Source organism: Otolemur garnettii, unplaced genomic scaffold (genome assembly GCF_000181295.1).
Source record: "Otolemur garnettii isolate 467f Iridium unplaced genomic scaffold, OtoGar3 scaffold00031, whole genome shotgun sequence".
Lineage (NCBI taxonomy): Eukaryota > Metazoa > Chordata > Mammalia > Primates > Galagidae > Otolemur > Otolemur garnettii.
Genome location: NW_003852426.1, coordinates 2590441 through 2601835, shown reverse-complemented (window position 1 = coordinate 2601835; position 11395 = coordinate 2590441). Strand labels below are relative to the sequence as shown.

Genomic DNA, 11395 nt, shown 5'->3' with positions numbered 1-11395 from the left:
GGGATTGGGAAGCCTGAGTGGAGGCTGAATCGAGATAATCCGGCCGTTTCCAACTTCAATTTTTGCCCGCATGTTCTATGCATGCCCCTGCCAGGGACTCAAATTTGGCAGTTAATTTGGACCTCATTCCATTGTTCATTTCCCAGACAGGAACCAGCAGAAGTTACCACCATGGCCATTGTAAATAACAAAGGAGTCTTTGGGGATACTCCCTCAGAGGACTGGGCAGTTAGGACTCCAGATGGGGGCCAGGAGGGGAATCCTGGCCTGAAACCAAGCACCAAAATGGAATTGGTGGGCCAGGTGCAGTGGCTCACCTTATAATCCCAGCACTCTGGGAGGCCGAGGCAATGGATTGCTTGAGCTCAAGGGTTCAAGACCAGCCTGAGCCAGAGCAAGACCTAGTCTGTAAAAAATAGCCCTGCATTGTGGCTGACGCCTGTAGTCCCAGCTACTTGGGAGGCTGAGACCAGAGAATAGCTTAAACCCAGGAGTTTGAGGTTGCTGTGAGCTATGACACCATGGCACTCTACCAAGGGTGACAAAGTGAGACTGTCTTTAAAAAAAAAATGGAGTTGGCCTCTAGTGGCACCTATCCTCCTCATCCTTCTCTCTATCCCCACCCCTAGCCCTGCTCAGCCCCTCCCCCCTAGTCTTTGCCTCCTGTCTGCTGTGTGTAAATGGGAGGGAGGGGCTACCAGAGGCAGGGAAGGGTGGAGCCTCTGGGATTATAAATTCCAAAAAGGCCGCTCAACTCCCAGAACCTGGTCCCAGAAAATCTACTCTGTCAGCTGCTGCAGCTGCTACCATTCTCAGGACCCTCACAATGAAAGGCCTTCTGCTGTTCACCCTATCTGCTCTGCTCTGCTGGGTCTCAGGTAAGCACATGGGGACCCCAAAGATCTGGTTCACCTGGTCAGGACCCTTATGCCCTGACCTACCTGCTGCCCTGCACTACCCACTACTCAAGATCCCAAGCACCCCACTGGTTCAGCTCTCCTGTGTCTCTAGGACCAGGCTTCCCTGTGACAGGCTCCTTGCTCCATTGCTCAGGTTCCTAGGTCTCCATCTGCCCTCCTCACCTCCAAGAAAAAGACCCACTTTTCTCACCTGCTAGGGATCTGATCCACTGTTCCCCCTCCAAGCTGCATCCTTAGAAACTCTGTTATTCAGTTACCCAGCCAGGCCCATTTCAATATACAATTCTCCAGGATTCAGCTTACCTGTCTTCTCCTCTCACCTCCTGCGCTCAGCGCAGCAGGGTGTTTCTCTGAGACTAGGCATTCAGCCTCGGGTTCCCTTTGTACCCCACCCTTACCATCTACTCTGTCAAAGGACTTAGGCACTCAATCTCTCAGCCATGGCTTCCCCCCACCCCTATCCCACCCCACCATGGGTTACACCTCCTTTCCTACAAGGGATGCAAGAACTTTCTGGTACCAGGGACCTCTTAGAGCTTCCCATGGACATAGGGAGTTTTTCCGAGGCTTCATTGGAGGGGATGCTAGGGCCATTCACAATCAGGGTAAGATGGGTTTCAATGAGGTTTGCTTACCAGGCTCCTCTATCCTTGGACTGACCTCTTCTGCAAACCTTGCATACCCACACCTTGAATTAGCTGAAGCAGAAATGTTGGCATGCCAGCTTCCACACCAGGCCTCATTCCCTTGTACCTCTCCTACCCTTTTGGGGGAGCCCTCAAGCCAGGCTGCAACTGTGTCGTGGCAGTGCATTTTGGTAACCTGCTAAGACAGAATCTGATGATCTATCTCCCAGTTATTATTCCTTTCTGCTGAAGAGCTGCTGTGGCAAGAGGATTCTATTGATGTCTGAGTCCTCTTCCCAGGCTCCTGCCAACCCCAGGAGGCAAAGAGTAAATTGCTAAAGCAAAGCTGGCCACAGGTGACTTTCTTGCCAGGCTCAAGTTCCAAGGTATTTTTCTGACAGTGTTGTAACCCCCATGATTTTTCTTTCTTTTTCTTTCTTTCTTTTTTTTTTTTTTTTGAGACAGAGTCTCACTCTGTCACCCTAGGTAGAGTACCGTGGTGTCATAGCTCATAGCAACCTCAGACTCTTGGGTTCAAGAGATCCTCTTGCCTCAGCCTCCCATCTAGCTGGGACTATAGGCATGTGTCACAACGCCCAGCTAGGTTTTTAAAATTATTATTATATTTAGTAAAGACAGGTCTCACTCTTTTTTTTTTTTTAAGAGACAGAGTCTCACTTTGTCACTCTCAATGGAGTGCTGTGGCAACAGCTCACAGCAACCTCCAGCTCTTGGGTGTAGGAGATTCTCTTGCCTCAGTTTCCAAGTAGCTGGGACTACAGGCACTCACCATAACACCCGGCTATTTTTTGTTGCAGTTTGGCTGGGGCCAGGTTTGAACTCACCACCCTCGGTATATGGGGCCAGTACCCTACTCACTGAACCACAGGTGCTGCCAACAGTTCTCACTCTTGCTCAGGCTGGTCTCCAACTCTTGAGCTCAAGGGATCTACCTGCCTCAGCCTCCCAGAGTGCTAGGATTACAGGCATGAGCCACTGCACTCGGCTCCCCATGATATTTTTTGTTTGTCTGTTTTGTTTAGAGACGGAGTCTATTTTGTCCTTGGTAGAGTGCTGTAGTGTCACAGCTCACAGCAACCTCAAACTCTTGGGTTAAGTGATTCTCTTGCTTCAGCCTCCTGAGTAGCTGGGACTACAGGCATCTGCCACAATGCCCAGCTATATTTTGGTTGCAGTTGTCATTGTTGTTTAGCTGTTGTTTAGACGTGGCTCTGCCACCTTTTGTGTATATGGCCGGCACCCTTCTCACTGAGCTATGGGTGCCGAGCCTCCCCGTGAATTTTACTTTTAATATTTCTCCCCCTTTCAAGTCTCTATCTTCTCCCCTGCCACCTCATTACTTCCCCCATGGTATCCTCACATTTCATCTATCCCCAGCCCTGTGTTTTTTTGTTTATTTGTTTGTTTTTAAGACAGTCTCACTTTGTCACCCTCAATAGAGTGCTCTGGCATCATAGCTCACAGCAACCTCTAACTCTTGGGCTCAATCGATTCTGTTGCCTCAGCCTCCAAAGTAGCTGAGACCACAGGTGCCCACCACAACACCCAGCTTATTTTTTAAAGATGGGGGTCTTGCTCTAGCTCAGGCTAGTCTTGAATGTGTGACCTCAGGCAATCCACCCCCCTTGGTCTCCTAAAGTATTGGGATTACAGGCATGAGCCACCACGCCAGTCCTACCTAGCCCTGTGTTTTTGTTTGTAGCTCTGACCCTCTGACTCATCCCAAATGGGGTGGAGTTGAAAGAAGATACTGAGGGTGTGGGTTTTTCACAATGGCAACACCTCCTGTCTACTTTGGCTGCATCACTCACCTGCTTTGTCTCTACTGGACAAAACAGTCAAACAGGTCTGAACACCTACTCAATTGGCTCTTCTCCACCCTCTTTCCACACCCCAGCTCAGCTTTTCCCCAAGTAAGTCAGAGACCCCATCTCCTCAGCCTGACTCATATCTCTGCAGCTGACATTCGCTGTCACTCCTGCTACAAGGTCCCTGTGCTGGGCTGTGTGGACCGTCAGTCATGCCGCCTGGAGCAAGGACAACAATGCCTGACAACCCATGTATACCTCGGTAAAAATCCTCTTCTTTAGTGGGGAGAGGGGTCAGTGGAAGACTCTGTGACTGAGACTGAGACCCAACTGGAGCTAAGACTGAGACAGAATAGAGAATTACAGCAATGATAATATTTGGTCAATATTTGGTGATTGTACCAGACATTATCCTATATCTTTACACGTATTGTTTCAATTAGTGTTCATGACAACCCTATGATAGTGGTGCTATTATTATACTGAGGAAACAGCCTCAAAAAGGGATAGTAAGAGGTCCAAGGCCTCATGACCAGCACGTGATAGAACTGAGATGGGAGGCAGGTAAGGACGTATAGAAGGAAGATTAGATTAAGAAGAGATAAAATCAGGGAGGGCCAGAGCAGAGTTGGGGGTGAAGGATACTTGTGTGTGTGTGTGTGTGTGGGTGGGGGAGGTAGATACAGGCATGCCGGGTGCCCAGCAGAGCTGACCTCCTGCCCATTCATACCCCTAGGTAAGATGTGGGTTTTCTCCAACCTGCGTTGTGGCACACCAGAACACCCTTGTCAAGAAGCTTACAACCAAACCAACAACAAGCTGGGCCTGACCTATAACACTACCTGCTGCAACAAGGACAACTGTAATAGCCCAGCCCCACGGCCCACTCCAGCTCTGGCCCTCATCTTTTTCACATCCTTGGCTGGCCTTGGCCTCTGGCTGATGCACTGAGACTCACTCCATGGCTGCCCCTCCTCCCACCTGCCTTAGCCTGAGCTTCTCTCCCTGTGTCTGTGTATCTCTTAGCTTCCCAGAATGGTCTCTCCTAGCACCCTTTGCTCTGAAATGCTTTTCCCCAGTCCCTGCTCTTCCTTTAATTAAACAGTACCCCAGAGTGGTCTCCCTCTCCATCCTTCCTGCCACGCCCTCCACTCTGCTTTTTCTGAGTCCCTTCCCATTTCCCTGTAGACCACTCCAGAGCCTATACTGACCCCTAGAAACACTGTCCACTTTGTCTCCTACACACTACTGTGCCCTAATTGGAGAGGGATTTGAATCTGGGCCTGAAATGGGGCTTCTGTCTTGTCCCCAATGAAGGCTCCCAGAAAGGATCTGATGACCCCACTGCATGGGCCTGATTCTACAAACTCTGCCTCCCATACATACCCAATTCCCATACTCACCTTCCATTTTGGGTAATAAATGTCTGATAAATTGTATATCTATTATCAGAAGACCTAAATGTCAGGTTGCCTTCAGGAAAAAACATTTTCTTTTCTTTTTTTTTTGAGACAGAGCCTTAAGCTGTTGCCTCGGTAGAGTGCTGCGGCATCACAGCTCACAGCAACCTCCAACTCCTGAGTTCAAGCGATTCTCCCATCTTGCTCCAAGTAGCTGGGACTATAGGAGCCACCACAACACCTGGCTATTTTTTTTTTTTTTTTTTTTTGGTTGCAGCATCATTGTTGTTTGGAGGGCCCAGGCTGGATTTGAACCCACCAGCTCAGGTGTATGGGGCTGGCACCTTAGTCATTTGAGCCATAGGCACAGAGCCAGGAAAAAACATTTTTAGTCCTCCACCCTTACCTAAGAATTCTTCCGGGAGTTTCCCTGGGAGGCTGAGCTAGAGCAAATGGAGGAACAGGTTTTTCAGGCTTCCATCCTCCCTTCCAGTATTTGGGGGTGACACACAGGTCCCAGTATTTTGGAGAAACAACCCTTATCCTAAATTTAGGCCACACCCCTGATGCACTGCCAAGACACAGGTGCAGCCTGGCTTGAGGGCTCCCAGGAAAGGGTAGGAGAGGAACAAGGGAATGAGGCCTGGGACTTTTCCTCAGTCTTCCTCAGGTTAGATTCAGAGACCTCACCTGGCCTAGTTGCTAAGTGGAGCACTAGGCAACTGTGCTGTCACAGGGCTTTTATTCCTTTCTCAATTCAAAGTAGTCCTACTGGGCTGGATGTGATTGCTTGATGTAATCCCAGAACTCAGGAAGCTAAGGTGGGAGGATTGCTTTAGGCTAGGAGTTCAGACCAGCCTGAAAAACATAGTGAGACCCCATCTTATAAAAACAATAAATAAAAAGAAAAACAAAATAGTCCTAGTGGGAGTGAAGTTCCAAATGGGGGAAAGAGGAGCAAACCCAGACAGCCAGGCTCATGGAACCCTGGTGACCCCCATTCAGCCTAGAGCCTGCTCAGTGAGTGTCATTGCTAAGGAAGGTTCTCCCCAGCAAGAGGATCCAGGAGCCACTGAGGGCATATGGGCCTTTGTCCTTTGGGGTTTAATTGGTTAAGGAATGTACCATTGTAACTAAGTCCATTGGCATTTGTTAACCCTCAAACTATGACTTAGATGCTTCATATTACCCCTTCAGCCCTCCTATCAACAAAGAATAGAAGTAATTTTCCAGTCAGCTCTAGAGTGGTCTGTAGATTTTAATGGCTCACAGAGGAGTGCTTGTCTTCTCATCTTAAATGTGCAGATGTCCCTTGCTCCCTTGTTCCCTCCACCCCTACCCCTACTCCCTCTACCCTCTCCACAGTCCTGGCAAGACACAGGCCAGGGCTGTAGCTGCTCCAGCCAAGATGCACACAGGGGCCACGTGGCCTGCCACAGCGCTGTTGCACAGGTCTCCAAGGCAGCAGTCCCTGTGGGTTGTGTAAGTCACATCTCCGACAGATTCTGTTTCTACTTGATTGCAATGATGGGCTGCCACGCAGGCTGGATGTTGATGAATCAAGGTCACTGAGGCTGACAGAGAGAATGAGATTAGTATGTTGGATTCCTGGTTTCACCACTTCCCTTCTGGGTCAGAGAAGATGTGATTTCAAAGAACCTAAAGGGATTCTCTAGCCCCTCGAAAACCACCTCCTTGAAACTAAGTGATGACAGTTAAAACATTGACATTGTGAACTCCTGATGAGATGTACTGAGAAGGACACAACCTCACTTTTGTAGTATTCTTGCCTAAGACATATGACTTCATTCTCATCACGAGGAAATATCATATAAATCCAAATCGAGGGATATTCTATAAAACACCTTATCAGGGTTCCTTTAAAGCATCAAGTTCATTGGGGTGCAGTGGCTCACGCCTGTAATCCTTGCAGTATGGGAGGCTAAGACAGGTGGATTACTTGAGTTCAGGAATTTGAGACCAGCCTAAGCAAGAGTGAGACCTCATCTCTACTAAAAATAGAAAAATTAAGCAGGTGTCATGGTGGGAGCCTATAGTCCCAGCTACTCAGAGGATGAGGCAGGGGGATCGCTTGAGCCCAAGAGTTTGAGGTTGCTGTGAGCTATGATGATACCATGGCACTCTACCCAAGGTGACAGAGGGAGACTCTGTCTCAAAGAATAAATAAAGCATCAAGTTCATGAAAGATAAAGAAAAACTGAGAACCTGCACAGGTGGTGGAGGCAACTAAGAAGACGCCAGAACTAGGCTGGGCACCTGTGGCTCAAGCGGCTAAGGAACCAGCCACATACACCTGAGCTGGCAGGTTCGAATCCAGCCTGGGCCCAACAACAACAATGATGGCTGCAACCAAAAAATAGCCAGGCATTGTGGCTGGTGCCTATAGTTCCAGCTACTTGGGAGGCAGAGGCAGGAGACTTGCTTGAGCCCAGGAGTTGGAGGTTGCTGTGAGCTGTGATGCCACGGCAATCTACCCAGGATGAAAGCTTCAGGCTCTGTCTCAAAAAAAAAAAAAAAAAGAAGAAGACACCAGAACTAAGTGCAACATGGGATCCTGGTTGAATCCCAAACCAGAAAAAGGACATAAATGGAACAACTGGCTAAATGGAATAAACTCTATAGATTAGTTAGTAGTATTATACCAATGTTTTCTTCTGATAATTGTATTATGGTTCTGTAAAATGTTAGCATTAGTGGAAGCTGGTTGTCTGTTTTACAACTTTTCTGTCAATCCAAAACTATTTTGAGATAAAATAGTTAAACATACATACATATGTCCTTCAAAGGACAGAGCTTTCCATTCCTGAGTGAACAGGCCTCTGAGAGTCTCTGGCAGGGGAAGCACAAGGACTGTGGCTTCTGTCAGGAGACAGAAGGAGGACAGACTGCTCTATGCCAACATTGGCACCATCTGCCCAGAGCCAGACGGAGCCTGGAAGGTTCTGGAAGTCAGAAGGATTGGGGTGGGGCTGGAGGCAGGGAAGGGCTGAGAGAAGAGGTAGAAACTGAGGACTCACGATTCTCAGATAGCTTGGTCTGTCCAAGGCCTGGTTGAGGTTTGCGCTCCAGGAAGCCACAGCGTTCACCTTCCCCACAGGTGGTCACCGTCTCTTTGCAGGAACTGTCAGGGCTTCCAGTGCAGTCATAGCACCGCATGCGGCTTCCTGGCAGGAGAAAAGAAGAGCTGGACCTGGGCCCTGGGAAGAGGGGAGAGCCACCTGGCAGAGGGGGAGGGCAGGCCTGTATGAGAGGCTAGCTGGCTGCCTCCTTATGCCTCCTTACCCAAGGCAGACCCCAGCAGGGTGCCGAGCAGGATCCCAGCAAATTGGGGATTCATCTTGCCTGCCTGTACCAATGATGCCTTTCCCTCCCTCCCACCCCCCTCCCAACTCTGCTCGGCCAGCCTTATATTCCCCTTGCCTTGGGCTTTATAGGGTTATAAAAAGGGAGGAAAGAGTCTCCCCCAGTATGCACCTGGGCCCCAGTAGAGTCAGGGAGGGGCCCCATGGCATGATCTCAGCATCCTCTGTAGTCTTCAAACTCTTATTCCTAGGGGTGGTTCTAAAAATGGCCCAAGGCCTCTGAGCGTCCCTGAAACCCTTTCAGAGGGTCCTCTAGCATCTTCCTTTTGCATACATATTTATGTAAGGTCAGATTTTCTTCATATACTGTACTTCAACCAATACAACATATTCCAATAAATTGAATGCAGAGGCAGATGTGAAAATCCAGCTACCTTGCATTAGGCCTGACATTAAATAGTTTCACAAAAATGTAAAGCAGTGCCACTCTTCTCATTGTGCTGTTGGGAAATAAGTTATTTTTCACAAAACTATACTTTGTTAACATGTAATAAGTTTATTTTATTTTTAAAATGGCTCAATAAATACCTATTTAAAATGTCCTGGTTTAGGCTTGGTGCCTGTAATGCAGTGGTTATGGCACCAGCCACATACATCGAGGCTGGTGGGTTCGAAATGGCCCAAGCCAGCTAAATAACAATGACAACTGCAACCAAAAAATAGCCAGGCATTGTGGTAGGCGCCTGTAGTCCTAGCTACTTGGGAGGCTGAGGCAAGAGAATCGCTTAAGCCCAAGAGTTTGAGGGTGCTATGAGCTGTGACACCACGGCACTCCACCCAGGATGACAGCTTGAGACTTTCTCTCTCTTAAAAAAAAGTCCTGGTTTAATTTCTTTTTTTTTTTTTTTGAGACAGAGCCTCAAGCTGTCCCCCTGGGTAGAGTGCAGTGGCATTACAGCTCACAGCAACCTCCAACTCCTGGGCTCAAGCGAGTCTCCTGCCTCCGCCTCCCAAGTAGCTGGGACCACAGGTGCCCGCCACAACGCCCGGCTATTTTCTGGTTGCAGCCATCATTGTTGTTTGGCAGGTCCAGGCTGGGGATTCGAACCCGCCACCTTAGGTGTTCGTGGCTGGCGCCTTAGCCGATTGAGCTATAGGCGCCGAGCCGGTTTAATTTCTAATATAGTAAATATTGATATAACCCACAGAAAGAAAGGCTCTTTGGCTGAGTATCCGTAGTTCAGTGGTTAGGGCACCAGCTACATGCTCTGGGGCTGGTGGGTTCGAACTTGGCCCAGGCCTGCTAAACAAAAAACAAATAGCTGGGCATTGTGGCAGGTGCCTGTAGTCCCAGCTACTAGGGAGGTGGAGGCGAGAGAATCACTTGAGCCCAGGAGTTTGAGGTTACTGTGAACTATGATGCCATGGCACTCTACCAATGGTGACAAGGTAAAACTCTGTCTCAACAAAAGAAAAAGAAAAAGAAAAACGCTCTTTGGGTTCTTCAGTAATTTGTAAGAGTACAAAGAGATCTTGAGATCAAAGCTTTGAAAATGACTGCTCTCATGGCTGCCTGTGTCTCCCCTATCTCACCTCCCCTGCTTCCTAGTCTCACTTCTCTTGGGACACTCAATCCTGACTCCCCAGTCTCTTCAACTCCTGTCTTCCAGTCTCTACCACAGTCTCCCCCAACCTGAAATCCCATCCACACCTTCCTTCCAAATCTTTTTGATTTCTCCCCAGTGGAAGCACATCAGCCCTCCAGCCCCACCCCTGATTAATTCTTTCCTCCAAAGTAGTAAAGCTGGCAGGGATAATTATGGGGAGAAAGGTTGAAGCTTGGGGATCAAAGGGATTGGAAGCTGGGTGGGGTCTGCCCTTATACAGCAACGCTTTGTGTCTGCGTTTGTGCGTGGGTAGTGGGGGGTTATTGTAGATTCCACACTCAAACAGATCTAGGCCAGGGTTGGTTAGAATAGGTGACCTTGAGAGATCCAAATACATGAAGGGAGAAAGACAGGGAAAACAAAGACAGGGAGACAAATTGAGAGAGCAGAGAGCAGCGTAAGGAAAAGGGAGAGAGAGAAGAGTAGGAGAGAAGGTGACAGACACATCTCAGGAGTGGGAGACAAGCAAAGTTACACAGAACACACAGAGCGCTCAGGAGACCCTCCCAGCAAAGGCAAACTCAAGTTAGGGCAGAGGGTGTGAGAGATGTGGGTAGCAGCAGCAGGGGGCTGGGCCTGAGCTGTTACCTACTGCAGCAGGCTGGTGATTCTTGTCACTATTCCACCCCTCACATTTACTCCTTATGTGTGTTTACTGTTCCCTCCCTGTCTCGCCCAGATCTCCAACCCACAAGATCTTGGGGTGCAGATCACCTCTCCTAGACTCCTGAGCCTGGTCCAGCCATGGGCACCTTCAGCGTCTTGCTTTGCCTCCTGTTTCTCTGTGGGATGTTGGGTAAAGGGGCACTGGGGAACTCTCAAGGGGCAGGGGCTGGGGTAGAGTCTTATCTTGGAAGCAGAGGGCTGGAGGGGAGAGGGGACTGGAAGAGGTCAAGAAGAGAGCTGGGGGGTGGGGCCTTCAGGGGACCCGCCATCAGGAATGACCTCAGATCAGCCTGATAACGTGGAAGAGAAATTTTTTCCTTTCAAAGGCATTTGAGGCTAACTGTAACTTCCTTGCTGCATTTTTTTTTTTTTAAGATAGGGTCTCTCTCTTCTCTCTCTGTCATCTAGTTTAGAGTGTAGCAGTTCACTGCAACCTCAACTCCTGGGCTCAAGTGATCCTCCTGCCTCAACCTCAGCTGGGACTACTGGAGTTGGCTACCACATCCAGCTAATTTTTTCTATTTTTAGTAGAGATGGGGGGGTTTCACTTATGCTCAAGGTGGTCTCGAACTCCCTACCTCAAGCCCGTCTCCAACCTCAGCCTCCCAAAGTGCTAGGGTTATAGGCCTGAGCCACCAGGACCAGCCCTTGCATCTTTGACCTACCTCTGTTCTTTATTTCACCTCTTGCTTCTGCCTGGGCCTCTCAGTCAATGTCAATTTTTATTTTCTTATCTGCCTCTGGTGCCCTCTACTTAACTTTCTCACTTCCCCTTCTACCTCCCGGGAGGTTTGGCTTTTTATGTCGCTTTTTAAATTCATCTCTAATCCTCCGGGCTCCTCTTCCTGTGTTGTGTATATTTCTCTCAATCCCTGCATCCCTCTAGCCTCTACCTCTGTTTCTTTTCCTGCACTGTCTTCCCTTCTCTGGGTTTTTCTTTCCACTTCTTTTTTTTTTTTTTTTT

At 48.8% G+C, this 11395-nt stretch overlaps 2 protein-coding genes across 3 annotated transcripts in view; one reads left to right on the top strand and one right to left on the bottom strand.

Moving 5' to 3' along the window:
• The first annotated feature begins 826 nt into the window (after positions 1-826).
• Positions 827-4326, top strand: LY6G6C (lymphocyte antigen 6 family member G6C). The gene is made up of 3 exons (XM_003789026.1): positions 827-878; positions 3527-3637; positions 4112-4326. The coding sequence occupies exons 1-3, from the start codon at positions 827-829 to the stop codon at positions 4324-4326; spliced, it is 378 nt and encodes a 125-aa protein (XP_003789074.1).
• Positions 4327-6125: 1799 nt separating this feature from the next.
• The window catches only part of LOC100962255 (lymphocyte antigen 6 complex locus protein G6d), an 11083-nt gene continuing 5813 nt past the window's right edge, over positions 6126-11395 (bottom strand). The window contains exons 1-3 of one of the 2 annotated variants that reach the window (XM_023512907.1): positions 8079-8133; positions 7814-7960; positions 6126-6349 (exon numbers count right to left, since the gene is read on the bottom strand). In XM_023512907.1, coding sequence (XP_023368675.1) covers positions 6126-6349; positions 7814-7960; positions 8079-8133 — 426 coding nt within the window. Of the gene's footprint in view, positions 6350-7813; positions 7961-8078; positions 8134-11395 lie in introns of those variants that run through there. The other variant, XM_003789285.1, reaches the window with a different exon arrangement.

Bases quoted from the DNA above. Each gene is read 5' to 3' on its own strand.
- LY6G6C (XM_003789026.1), top strand. From the start codon at position 827: ATGAAAGGCCTTCTGCTGTTCACCCTATCTGCTCTGCTCTGCTGGGTC. The intron at 879-3,526 runs GTAAGCACATGG...ATATCTCTGCAG, and splicing joins TCTGCTCTGCTGGGTCTCAG to CTGACATTCGCTGTCACTCC. The intron at 3,638-4,111 runs GTAAAAATCCTC...TCATACCCCTAG, and splicing joins GACAACCCATGTATACCTCG to GTAAGATGTGGGTTTTCTCC.